This window comes from Molossus molossus, unplaced genomic scaffold, assembly GCF_014108415.1.
Source record: "Molossus molossus isolate mMolMol1 unplaced genomic scaffold, mMolMol1.p scaffold_m16_p_6, whole genome shotgun sequence".
Taxonomy (NCBI): domain Eukaryota; kingdom Metazoa; phylum Chordata; class Mammalia; order Chiroptera; family Molossidae; genus Molossus; species Molossus molossus.
In genome coordinates, this window is record NW_023425399.1 from 51831723 (window position 1) to 51845054 (window position 13332).

General features: G+C 44.9%; 1 protein-coding gene across 4 annotated transcripts in view; it reads left to right on the forward strand.

Annotated features, from left to right (window-relative positions):
• The first annotated feature begins 210 nt into the window (after positions 1 to 210).
• The window catches only part of GINS1 (GINS complex subunit 1), a 46673-nt gene continuing 33551 nt past the window's right edge, over positions 211 to 13332 (forward strand). Inside the window, exons 1-2 of one of the 4 annotated variants that reach the window (XR_004957003.1) lie at positions 211 to 348; positions 10433 to 10497. Coding sequence is in view for 3 of the 4 variants with exons in the window: in XM_036244024.1 (XP_036099917.1) it covers positions 274 to 348; positions 10433 to 10497 (140 nt within the window). In the remaining variant the exon portion in view is untranslated. The remainder of the gene's footprint in view (positions 349 to 10432; positions 10498 to 13332) is intronic. The other 3 variants (XM_036244024.1, XM_036244022.1, XM_036244021.1) reach the window with 3 other exon arrangements.

Sequence of the window (13332 nt, forward strand, 5' to 3'; positions counted from 1 at the left end):
CCTCGCCCCACCCCCCACACAATGTTTTTGTAGCGCAGCTGCACAGTGGAGGTAAATGTCCTTTTACTGCCGCCGTAGGCCAGGAGGCCCAGCTGCGTTTTCCTACTGGCTGGGCGAGTTTGGCGCCAAAGTGCGGAGGGGAGGCGCAGGCGAAGATCAAGGGGCTGTGGGACCCGGAACTACAGTAGCTAAAGAGTTGCTGCTGTGAGCCAGAGGATCGTTTGGCGTGAGAGCGGGCGGTTGACAAGTCCACGGGATTGGGGCGCCAGCGCCATGTTCTGTGATAAGGCCATGGAGCTGGTCCGCGAGCTGCAACGCGTGCCGGATGGGCAGCTGCTAGCCTTCAATGTGAGGGAGATACCGGGTAGATGGCATGGGCGTATTGGGGTCAGGCCGCAGGGCGGGGCGGCGCCCTCCCCTGTTTTCCTTGAGCCTTCCATAGAGGGTTTACTTTCTCACGGGGTGAACTCTAAAGTCCGGCACAAAAATTTTGGAACATGGCCAAAGTATAGGAGGAAAAAGAAGCCTTTGTGCTTATATCACGCAGAAATTTGGTTCATTTCTGTATATGAATATATTTTATTTAGTGTTTTTTCATCTATAGATGTATTGCTGTTCCTTTGCTTAACCAAACATTTATCAGTTGCTTGATAATCTAGCATTTGTTGTGCAGAGGCATAAACTAGATCTCCGGAGCCATGCTGGGATTCTGGCTCTGTCATGTGACTTTGGGTCGGTTGCTGAAACTTTATGGGCTCAATTTTCTCTTCTGCAGAAGTGGGGGTGATAATACTAATCGTACCCAATTCTTGGTGCGGGGAGGGGTCATTGAGATGGTATAGTCAAGTTCTCTGAACAATACTTGACACAGTAATGGCTAAGTCAATCGTTTTACCACTGCTGCTGCTACTGATCACTGTTAGGATTTTTCCTATTTTTAATCGTGTTGTAGACCAACAAGACAAACCAGACTCAGACTCCGACCTGGGTTCAAATTAGGAGAGTTTTATTAGCCGGCGGCGACTGTCCCATCCTACTCAGAGGAGAGAGCAGCTCTGAGCTCGGGGGGAGGGTTGCTTATATAGTTGTCTTAGCCCCTGTTAAGGAATTTGGATTAAGGGTATGCAAGCAAGCAAGCATATACAGAAGCAGATATTTGCAGTTAGCTGTTATGCCTGAGGGAACAATCTGTTTCAGTGTACACAAAGCAATGGTTATCTATACAATGCAGTGGTTATCTATTAGTAGATAGTTTTTGCCATTCCCTTAAAATCCAGGGGGCAAGGTCATGTGTTTGTCCTTTACATGCCCCACTGGTCTTAGGGTTAAATCAAATCTTTGATTCTAAAATGTCTTCAATTTCTTCCATTGTGGCTAGCCCCTGATAGGGAGTGCTGAGAACCATGAGCTTAACAGCCTGTACTTTTTCTCTAAAAAATTGCATTAAGCGATTAATTAGGATTGGGCCATAAGTTAATATTAATAGGAGGAGGAGTAAGGGGCTCGCAAGGCCAATGATAAGAGTAGTGAACCATGGGGACCAATTAAAGAGGTTCTCATACCAATTCTTAGAGGTGGATAGAGCCTGTTCTCGTTCATCTAGTCACTATCTAACTAATTTTATGCTTTCTCTAATAATACCAGATTGGTTAGCATAAAAGCAACAGGTTTCTCCTAAGGCCAAACAGAGAAGAAATAAACCTGTGGAATAATGTTAGCAAGAATACATAAGTCTTTGGTTCCAACGGGAAAGATGCAGGGAGTCAGTCCTGAGGCGCAAGCAAACCAAGTCCCGGGGGGTGCAGTTGGGACCCAAGTCTCTTGTGATGAGGGGCTTAATGGGGTTAGGGTGGTAGCGTCCCTGCATGAGTCCACATACGGGGAAGAGCTTAGGTCATAGTTGCCGATGATGAAGCATGTCCCCTGTCCTTGAAGGACTCCGAGGGTCAGGCAGGGGCCCGTACCTTCATAGCAGTGGCCACCCTTGAGTGCATCTAAATTGGGTAGGTGCTTTACTGGCAATCAGAGTCAGGAAAGAGACTAGGAGGAAACCCTGGAGAGCTTTATCTTCAGGGGATCCTCGGTCCTCTGTAAGGCCCATTGTTCAGGTATTTGCTCAGGATGTGCTTTCTTTACCTGAGTGTGGTGAATCCAAAATTTCCATCCTGCTACTTTCAGAGCAGTGGGTGTAGTCAGGGTAACAGGAGAAGGGCCAGTCCAGTGAGGCTCGAGGGAAGCAGGCTGATTGTTTCTTGACCCAGACCCAGTCACCAGGGGTGAAGTCGTGTGGTGGTATCTGGGGTGTCCCCAGTTGGGGTCTGGTGTCCTTGATTGGCTGTCGGGTCTGTTCTCTCAGCCTCTGGATTGCCTGCAAAGAGCTGAGGAGGTTATGGTTACCTAGGTTGGCTAAGACCTCATCCCCGATTTGGGGTAGAATACGGGGAGGTCAGCCAAACATGATTTCAAATGGGGTGAAACCCTTAAGATAAGGGGTACAGCGCACATGAAGGGGGGCAAAAGGAAGGAGCCTTACCCAGTTATCGCCCGTCTCAAGGTGGAACTTAGTTAAAGTTTTCTTTAATGTCCTATTCATTCTTTCTACCTGTCCTGAACTCTGAGGCCTGTAGACACAATGCAATTTCCAAGTAATCCCTAAAGCTTTAGCTAACAATTTTGTGGTTTGAGCAATGAATGCCGGGCCATTGTCAGACCCCAGAGCTAGAGGGATGCCAAATCAGGAGACTATCTCAGAGAGCAGTACCCGGGCTACCGTGGTTGCAGTTTCAGTCTTGGTAGGAAAAGCCTCAATCCAGTCGGAGTAGGTATCTATGAAAACAAGCAGATATTTATAGCTATATTGGCCAGGGGTGACTTCAGAAAAGTCAATTTCCCAGTGGTCACCAGGAGGAGGCCTCCCAGCTGTGCCTCGTTCTTGGGTCCCGAGGTCTGTTGTTTCCCGAGGGTGAGAGTTGACTTGGGCACAGGCAGGGCATCTCCTTATTTCAGAGTCTGTCCGTCTGTTGAGGTTTGGGACATAAAAGTCCCAGGCTATGAGACTGGAGAGTTTAGTCTTGCCAAGGTGGGTGCCCTGATGGAGCTGAGAAATCAGCTCTCGGCCTAGGGCCGCAGGCAAGAGGATCCTCCCGTTGGGGAGAAGCCTCCAGCCATGTGGCCCCTGGTTGCAGCTGAGCCTCCGTCCAAGTTCTTCCTCCTCTTGGGTATGGGAGGGCTCTTTGGGGAGGCTTTTTCTTGGAAGGACTGGAAGGATCTCTAGTGGCCCCACTGGTCTTAGGGCAGCCTCCTTGGCTGTCTGATCGGCTAAGGCGTTCCCCTTAGCTTCAGGGGTGTCGGAGTTCTGGTGGCCCCGGCAGTGGATAATGGCCACTTTTGTTGGTAGCCCAGTGGCCTCTAGGAGGGCAAGAATTTCTTCTTTACTTTTGATCTGTTTCCCTCCTGAGGTTAGGAGCCCCCTTTCTTGGTAGAGGGCCCCGTGGACATGGGCTGTGGCGAAGGCATAGCGGCTGTCAGTGTAGATGTTTACTGACTTGCCTTTAGCCCATCTTAAAGCCTGAGTTAGGGCAATTAGTTCAGCCCTCTGAGCTGAAGTGCCGTGCCCTAGTGCCTGGGCCCAGATGACCTTGTCTTCGATATGCTCCCGCATATCGGCATGAAGGGGAGCCTGAGGGTCATCCGTCAGGCAGCAGGGTGGTTGGGTTGAGGGCAGAGGACTTCAGGAACTGGATTGGGAGGAGTCTAAGAGGAGTACCTGGTATTGGGTGATTCGAGCATTAGACATCCACTGGTCCGGAGGGCTCCTGAGGAGAGCCTCAACAGAGTGTGCCCCAATAATCTGGAGGTCTTGCCCTAGGGTTAGCTTGAGTGCTTCTTTAACTAGAATAGCAGTAGCTGTTATGGCTCTGTAGGCAGCTGGGCCAGCCGGAGGCTACTGAGTCTAATCTCTTACGTAAGTAGGCAACTGGTCTCTTCTAGGGCCCTAATGATTCGGTTAGGACCCCTTTGGCAATGCCTCGAGTCTCAGAGTCGAAGAGCTGAAAGGGTTTAGAGATATCAGGCAGAGCTAGGGCCGGTGCAGACATTAAGGCCATTTTTAGTTTCTCAAAGGCCTGTTGTTCTATCTCAGTCCAGATTAAGGCATTGTCCTTTCCTCCTGTGCTGGTATAGAGAGGTTTAGTGATCTCGGCAAAGCTAGGGATCCAGAGGCGGCAGTACCCTACAGCCCCAAGAAATTCCCGTACCTGTCTCTTGGTCGTGGGGGTAGGGATTTTCATGACCGCCTCTATCCTGCTATTGGAGAGCGACCGTTTTCCTTCTTTGAGTTCATAACCTAGATAGGTCGCGGTGGTGGTGTATAATTGCGCTTTCTTGGCTGAGACCCAATGTCCTAAGTGTTCTAGCTCTAGTAGGAGTGCCTTCGAGGCCTCCTCACATTCAGGAAGAGAAGTGGCTGCTAGAAACAAATCATCTACATACTGTAGCCAGGTGACATGTCGGTTCCTTTCCCAGAACAGTTGGAGGTCCTTGCTTAAGGCCTCATCGAAGATGGAGGAGAGTTCTTGAATCCTTGAGGCAGTCGGGTCCAGGTCAGTTGTCCTGAGAATCCCCCTTCGGGATCAACCCATTCGAAGGTTGGCTGAGAGGCGATAAGGGAATTGAAAAGAAGGCATCCTTGAGGTCCAAGACAGTATAGTAAACACGGCTAGGAGGGATCAGAAGCGTGTAAGGGTTCGGAACCGTGGGGTGGATGGTTTCCACCCGAGTGTTTATTTCCCTTAAATCTTGGACCGGCCTAAAATCCTCAGTCCCAGGCTTTTTAACCAGTAAGAGGGGAGTGTTCCAGGCTGACTGGCAAGGTTTTAAAATGCCAGCTTCTCTGAGTCTATTAATATGCGTAGTTATCCTAGTTTGGCCTTTATGGAGATCGGGTATTGGCAGATGCAAATGGGGGAGGCATTGCTGCTTAGTTGTATTATAACTGGAGCCTGATGCTTAGCTAGGCCAGGGGGGTTCGTTTCTGCCCAAACCCCCAGTATTTCTTTTTTCCATTTTTCGAGAACAGCATTAGGGGTTTCTTTAAAAGGCTCTTCTAGTAGGAGGTATTCCTCGGATAGGGGCACAGAGAGCAGGAGAGAGACTGCCAGTTCCCCGAGGGTTAGGGTGGAGCCCTCCTGTTTGAAGGAGATCGTGGCCTGCAATTTCTGGAGATCTCGGCCAAGGAGGGGGTAGGGACAGTCCGGCATAACTAAGAAGGAATGAGTGATAGTTCCTTTGCCTAGGTCAGTTATTCTCACTGTAGTCCAACGGTAGGATTTGGACTTCCCTGTTGCCCCTACAATTGGCATTTTCTCAGATGAGAGTGGCCCTGTGGTCTCTTTTAAAACAGAAAAGGTGGCTCCAGTATCAACTGGTTGGCCCCCAACTTGTAATGTTACCTTGGGCTCCCGAGGACCTAATCTGTAGGAGCCCTGAGCCCCTCATTCAGTGTCTTCTAAGAGAATGAGGTCCTTAGGTTTCTATTGGGCCCTCCCTTTAGGGCAGTCCTTTTTCCAATGACCATATTCTTTGTAGTAGGCACATTGGTTAGGGTCAAGAAGTGGTCGAGATCGTTGCCTAGGTCTCCGTGGGGTTGACCCTATGTTTTTAGGCCTATTTCCTCGTTGCCCTTTTTGATTCTTTTGAAGAGCGGCTATGATTACTCTTGTGACTTTTTTTAGTACTGGCCATTTCTGGGTCGTCCCGGTTGTTAAATGCTCTCTGAGCTATTTTAACTAACTCACTAAGATTCTTTCCTTCAAAACCTTCTAATTTCTGGAGTTTCTTCCTAATGTCTGGGGCCAACCGGGTGACAAAAGCAATATTAATTGCCTGTCTATTCTCAGGGGCCTCCGGGTCTATGGGAATAAGAGGCGATAAGCCTCCATGAGATGTTCAAGAAAGGCCGCTGGGGATTCCCCTGCGGTTTGAACAGTCTCGCTTACCTTAGACAGACTGGTTGGCTTTTTGGCTGCTCCACGGAGGCCCTGAAGTAGAGATTGGTGATACTGGGTTAAAGCCTTCTTACCTTGATCAGTGTTCAGGTACCAATTGGGTCGGGTAGTTGGGAGGTAGGCTTCTATTTGGGCCGGATCTGTGAGGGGTTGGCCGTCTGCGGACGAATTTTGCTGCTTCTCTGTGCATCCTGTCCCTCTCCTCGGAGGTGAACAGGACCTGCAACAATTGCTGACAGTCATCCCAAGTGGGCTGATGGGTGTGGAAGACTGTCTCTAGGAGAGAGATTAAACCTTGGGGTTTATCAGAGAAGGAAGGGTTCTGTTGTTTCCAATTATACAGATCGCTAGTTGAAAAGGGGACATAAACTATAAAGGGCCGAGTCTGGTCTCCACCTGGTGGTGGAGCAACCTGACGGAGGGGCAGGATGGCAGCCGAGGAGTCTGGCGCCTGCGAAGGAGGGTTATAAGGGGTTGCCGCCACGTGTATGGGAAGGACTGAGCGGCTGAAGGGCTTCAGCCTCTCAGGCCACGGCAGCGGCAGGTGGCGGAGACCGATAAGGGTGTGGCCCCACAGGGTCAGTGAGGGAGTCTTCTGGGGGAGAAAAGAACAGGGTAAAGCCTTTGGGAGGGAGCAGGAGCCGAGGGCTTCTGAGGCTTCCATGGAAGCTGGGCAATTAAAATCTTCTCCCTATTAGGGCGCAAACATTTCTTAATATAATTAGGCTTGTTAGTAGCTAGGTCAATCCAAACATCGATGTAAGGAATTTGGTCTGGGTGTCTGGGAGTCCCGTAGATGATGCCTCGAACTGCGAACAAAGAGCTTAAGTCAAAAGTGCCCTGGGAGAGCCAATTGACCCAGAAAGTGGGCCACTCCAATTCTCACAAATGTGCAAGAATCCAGGGTCTGCTGAGATGCTGTAACCTGAAGCATGCTTGGAAAAGTCTGAGAAGTTAGTAAGGAGACATTGAAGAGGGGTCCTAGGTCCTGAAGGTCCCTGACCCATTCTGAAGGACACAGGCCGGCACAGCACAGAAACATAAAACACAAAACAAAAGGACAAATAAGACAGACAAAAAACAAGACAAACCAAACCAGGGCCAAAAGCGACGTCTTGCTATGGCCCTGGGGCAGGATCTCTGTGCTACCTCCAGCAGATCCACTTCCCCTCACTCTGTAGAGATTCCAGAAACAGACTTACCGAGGGATGTCCCGTCGGCCAAACCAAACCTGGGCCCAGGGTTTCCAGATGCTCTCTAGTTGGAATTTTTGGAGTGGAGACAATTCCAGGGCAGAACAGCGTCTGGGGTGGAGGAATGGGGTGGAGGAATGTCTTCTCCGAGGCCTTCCCCTAGACCGCCTGTCCGCTCCTGGGATCGACCTGTCTCCCGGAGTCTGAGGAGGTCAACCCGCCTATGTGAGGGACCTTGTTTGTCTATCTCACTGGGGCCTCCAAATGTTGTAGACTAACGAGACAAACTAGACTCAGACTCTGAACTGGGTTCGAATTAGGACAGCTTTATTAGCCGCTGCGACTATCCCATCCTACTCAGAGGAGAGAGCAGCCCTGAGCTCAGGGGTAGGGTTGCTTATATAGTTGTTTTAGCTCCTGTTAAGGAATTTGGATTAAGGGTATGCGAGCAAGCAAGCACTTACAGAAGCAGATATTTGCAATTAGCTGTTATGCCTGAGGGAACAGTTTCAGTGTACACAAAGCAATAGTTATTTATACAATGCAGTGGTTATCTATTAGTAGATCGATTTTTGCCATTCCCTTAAAATCCAGGGGGCAAGGTCACGTGTTTGTCCTTTACAATTGCTACTACCCCAGTGAAGGTGCTTGACCTACATTATCTCTTGACCTCATAATATTTCTATGAGGTTTAAACTGTTGTTTTCCATTCTTTCTAGCTATGTATGTGGAGACGTAGGGAGATTATTTTACCCATAGTGACAGCCAGTAAGAAGTAAAGCTAAGGATTTGAACCCTGGCAAGTCTGGCTTCAGACTTGCACTCTAAATTCTGTACTTGACTACATTTTTCTATCATATGGCAGCCACTGTGTGGATGCCGGGCACATTCTTCTGGGAGAGGGCATGGAACAGGTAATAGAATGCAACGTGTAGTTATACCAAAGAAGTGTGGGAGAGGAACACAAAGGAGAAACTCCAGTGTGAGCTAGGGTAGAGGAGGATGCTTTTGAGCCACGCCCAGAAGGATGGATGACGTCACCACTCTGACAAACGGCTTGAGGCGTCCAAGCCAAAGGAGATAGCAGACAGCAGAGAGAGATAAATGATCACATAGGAAGGGTGACTGATGATGTGTGAGGAGACTACAAAGGTGGATTCTAAGTCTAAGAGAGTTTGGTATTTACTCAGGGCATTTGGAAGCTGGTAATTTTAGGAGGGTGATTGGGTAATTTTTTGTGTTTTGAGAATATTTATGGCAGCACTGTGGGGAATGGACTGGACAGAAGAAAGAATGAAGGCCGAGAGATTGTTTGGGTGGTTATAATGGGCCAGTTGAGAGATTTGTATGGTCCAGACTGTCTAGTCAGTTGGCCCTGAAATTAGTGATTGGGTTTTAGTGACTTGAGACAAGACTTGTAACTAGAACAGAGGTGTAGATGGGATAGGTAACAAACGAGGGGGAGGAACTGGGGTCTGAATAAACAACAATGGAGTTCAGGAATAAGAGTGTTTGGGGAAGGTGAGTTTTGTTTTGAATATTAAAGAGCACCTAGTCTGAAAATTAGGTCATTGTACAGATGAGGAGACAGCCAAGAGACATGGATCAAGTTAAGGGAATTGTCTGAACTTATAGCATATTGGAAGCAGAGCCTCACTTTGAACAAAAGTTTCCTAGATTCTAGTCTGTTGTTTCAATTTCAGGACCTTTACCTTCTTTAAAAGTTGGGAGACAATCGTGGGAAGTTCAGTAGCGATGATGGAATGCTGCAGATACATGCAAATTATTGCTTTACTACTTTGAGGGAGCAGGACTTAGAAGTTGTAAAATCACTCCCTCTTCTATGTCTTACTTTGTTGGAGAACCTTTTGTACTTTTTGTTGGATCATGCCTTCAACTAACAAACCCACCTTTTTCAGGTGACTCAGCAGCCTGGAATGCTCGCCTGGGGAAGCTGGTTACTCTGTGACATAACTAAGCAGAGGCAGATCGAGAATTAATCTGATTGATCTGAGGGACTCTGCCTATTTCATTCCAGCATCCCTCATGGTTACTTGCAGTGTTTAGCAAATTGAAATGATTACTCACTTTCTTTATCTTTTTAAAAATTAATTGATTTAAAAAAATTTTAAAAATATGTTTTATTGATTTTAGAGAGAGAGGAAGAGAGAAATGTAGATATGAAGGAGAAACATTGATCAGCCACTTCCTGAGCGCCCCCTACTGGGGATTGAGCCGACAGCCCAGTCATGTGCCTGACTGGAATCAAACTGGTGACCTTTTGGTACATGGGACAAAGTTCAACCAACTGAGCCACACCTGCCAGGGCTATTTATTATATTTTTTATTGATCTTAGGGAGAGGGGGAGAGAGAGAGAAAGGTAGAAAGAAAGAGAAAGAAATATTGATTGGTTGTGTTCCAACCAGAGATCAAATCCACAACCTGGGTATGTGCCCTGACCGGGAGTGAAACCTACTGCCTGTTGATGTACAGGACAATGCTTAACCAACTGAGCCACACTGGCTCTATATGCAGAACTGGTAGTAGTTTAAGTAAATTTTTACAAAATTATTTTACACTTGTCTTTTGTATATCTATACATCTATTGTATAAGAGTTTTGACTATTCCTTAAAATAATATTAACTGAATTCTAACAAATGGGACTCTTTTTTGATCCCTTTTTAATCAGCTGATGAAAGGGAAGGTAGAAGTCTTATAATTTTCATCAGATGTCTGTGTCCATGGGCTATCTGCATTGTTTTTTTGGCCAAATAATATTCTATCATATGGATATACCATATTTGGTTTATCAGTTCATCAGGGGATAGACATTCCACGTTTCATCTATAACGAATACTGCTGCTTTGAACATTTGTGTACATGTTTTTGTAAGAACATGTTTTTAATTCTCTTGAATATATGCCTATTTGTGGAATTTCTGGATAATATGGTAATATATTTATCTTTTTGAGGAATCATTAGACTTTTTTCCACAGTGCCGTACCATTTTACATTTCTATCTGCTATGTACAAGGGTTCTAATTTCTCCCCATCCTTGGCAACACTTATAGCCCTCATAGCAGGTGTGAAAGGATTATTGCTTTTTGATAAGATATGTAAATCAAAGATAAACAGTATAGATAGAATATTGATACAGAATTGTTGGGGGAATTAATGGTACAGAATTGGTGGGGGAATTAATGAATGTGAGTCAATATTTTATATGTTCCAGGAGGATGGACTCAGGCAAGTTCTGGAGGAGATGAAAGCTTTATATGAACAAAACCAGTCTGATGTGTAAGTTGTGATCAAATTGTATTTTAAAACAATTTAAGAAATGTGATATTGAAATCAGATAAACTTATATCAGTTTTTAGATGTGATATTTTTAAATTCTCTGTGAGACTCTAGGTATACAGTACTAAAGGGATTTTTGTTGATTATGGCTATATCTACAGGAATTCAGGTAGTGCTTGGCATGTGGTAAATGCTCAATAAATATATATTTGACTGATAGGACTTGAAAGATATTAAGGAAGATCTAAAAGAGATGAGACATAAGCAAATAAAAACCCTAACAAAGTGAAACGTATAGTTTCCCCTGCTTATTTTCATTTATAGATACATTAGTTGCATTGAAAAGAGAGAGAACGGGCAGTTTGTAAACTTAGCAGGAGCATTAGTGATTTCCAGTAGCTTGAGTGAAGTTCACTGAGAACTAGTGCTATAAAAGGCTACAGTTTGGAGGTGAGAGGGCTCTAGATTTATAGAATATTTAGAGCTAAGCTTTTGGGCTATATAACAAACTTCTTAGGTCCCTGTGATTTGGTGAAGAGTAAGACACAAAAGAGTCTTAAAGACACCAACTTCTAGATCATAGGTGAGGTATTCAGATATCAACCTAGAGAGAAGTTATCTGTGATATGAGGTTTCATCTTTGGCCTTGTTAGGTACAATGTTTTTATCAGTTACTTGGACATACAAATCAGTAGCATGGAGTTTACAGAATAACAGGAACATTTTCAGCTGCAATGTTTAAGGATGGATACAGGAAAGTCCTTATAGATAGAATGAGGAACTGAACCACAACAGGTTTGCTGTGAATGTAAAGTCCTAAACTAAAGTTCCTGAGCCATTCATTCATTCAACAAATATGTACTAAACAATTATGTGCTGATAAATGACTGGTATTTCGATTGTAAATATAGTAGTCAAGATCTCTGTCACTATGGCCCTCACAGTCTAATGCAGAAGACAGATAAACCAAATTGGGATACATGCTATGAAGGAACACAACAGAGTGCTAGGAGAGAGAATAATGAATTGAAGATATAACCTAGCCGGTTTGGCTCAGTGGTTGAGCGTCGACCCATACACCAAGAGGTCGCCAGTTCAATTTCGGTCAGGGCACGTGCCCAGGTTGTGGGCCAAATCCCCAGTGGGGGGCATGTCAAAGGCAGCCAATCGATGCTCTCTCTTATTAATGTATCTATCTCCCTCTCCCTCTCCTTCCCTCTCTCTCCAAAATCAATAAAGAACAATTTTTTTTTTTTTAAATTGAAGATATAATCAGATTGAGGAATCAAGGAATTTCTCTCCAAGGAAGAGACATATCAGCTGAGGCCTGAAGGGGAAGCAGGTCTTTAGCAAGGTAGTCTGTGTGCAGAGGGCATTCCAGGTAGAAGGGACAGCATATGCCAAGTCCCTGAGTCATGAAAGAGTGTAGGATCCTCAGGAAACTGACACTTAAAGAAGGCCAGTGTGGCTGAAGCTTACTAAACAGGCAAAGCATGACACCAGGTAAGATTTTTAAATGTGTGGGGCAGGTGGTGGCACATTTATGTTTTATAAGATCATAGCTGTGGTGTGGACAGAGGAGCTGAGAGGAGAGGGTGGTCATCCAGGTGACAGGAGAGGTGACTCAGGTAAAAAGTAAATAAGTTAAACACATATTTTGGAGGTGGCCTAATAGACCTTGGTCCAATAAGGGAATAATTTTCCTGAATTCCTCATATTTGTACAATTTGGAAATTCATAATTCAAAATTCTGTTCTCTGTCCTTTTAGTTTCTTTTTAGGGAGACAATCACTATTACCAGTTTCTGGTTAAAATATTTTTTAAAAGAAATCTATTTCTTTTAAATTATTTATGTGTAGGGGGTGTGCAGGAGGAGCCGAATGGTGTTTCTCTCCCACATCAATGTTTCTATCTCCCTTCCTCTTTCTAAAAAAATCAATAAAAAACATTTAAAAATACATAGATAAATTATTCATGTGAATGAATTTTTTAGCAAGTCCTTATGTACTTAATAAAGTACTCTGATGTTAAGTTAGGTGTATTTTATTTGCACTATTACTTTATAATCTACAGCACATTGTAAACAATGTGGAGAATAAATCTGACTTTCACAGAGTGGCAGAAGTGTATAGAACTGGTCTAGAAGACATGATTAGATGGAACATAATATTTTGCCTCTATTTTCAGAGCCTGCCTCATATACCACATGAAGGACACTTTTTTATGTTCATCTGGTTCCTTTTTAAACTCCAAAGTATTCTTTCTGTACGTCTGTTTTGTTTTTCCAGTTTTTTAAATTGTGGTAAAATATACATAACAAAATTCGCCATCTTAACCATTTCTTTTTCTTTTAATGAATACTTAAAAAAAAATTTTTTTTCATTATTTATTTTAAAGAAAGAGGAAGGGAAAGGGAGAGAGAGATAGAAACAGCAACTAGAGAGACACATCGATTGGCCGCCTCCTGCATGCCCCCCACTCAGGATCAAGCCCACAACCCGGGCATGTACCCTGACTGGGAATCAAACCAGCGACCTCTTGGTGCATGGATCAATGCTCAACCACTGAGCCACACTGGCCGGGCTTTCTTAACCATTTCTAAATAAATGTACAGTTCAGTAGTATTAAATACATTGATAATGTACAACTATCAACACCTTCCATCTTCATAACTCTTCATCTTGTAATACTGAAATTCTATACCCGTTAAACAATTGTATATCAGATTTTAAAATGTTGTACTTGTCTGATATCTAAGGAGATGAAGATTTTATAGGGTAGAACCAAAATTTTCTTTCTCTCTGTGTGAAGAACACTGACGTGCAGTACATTACA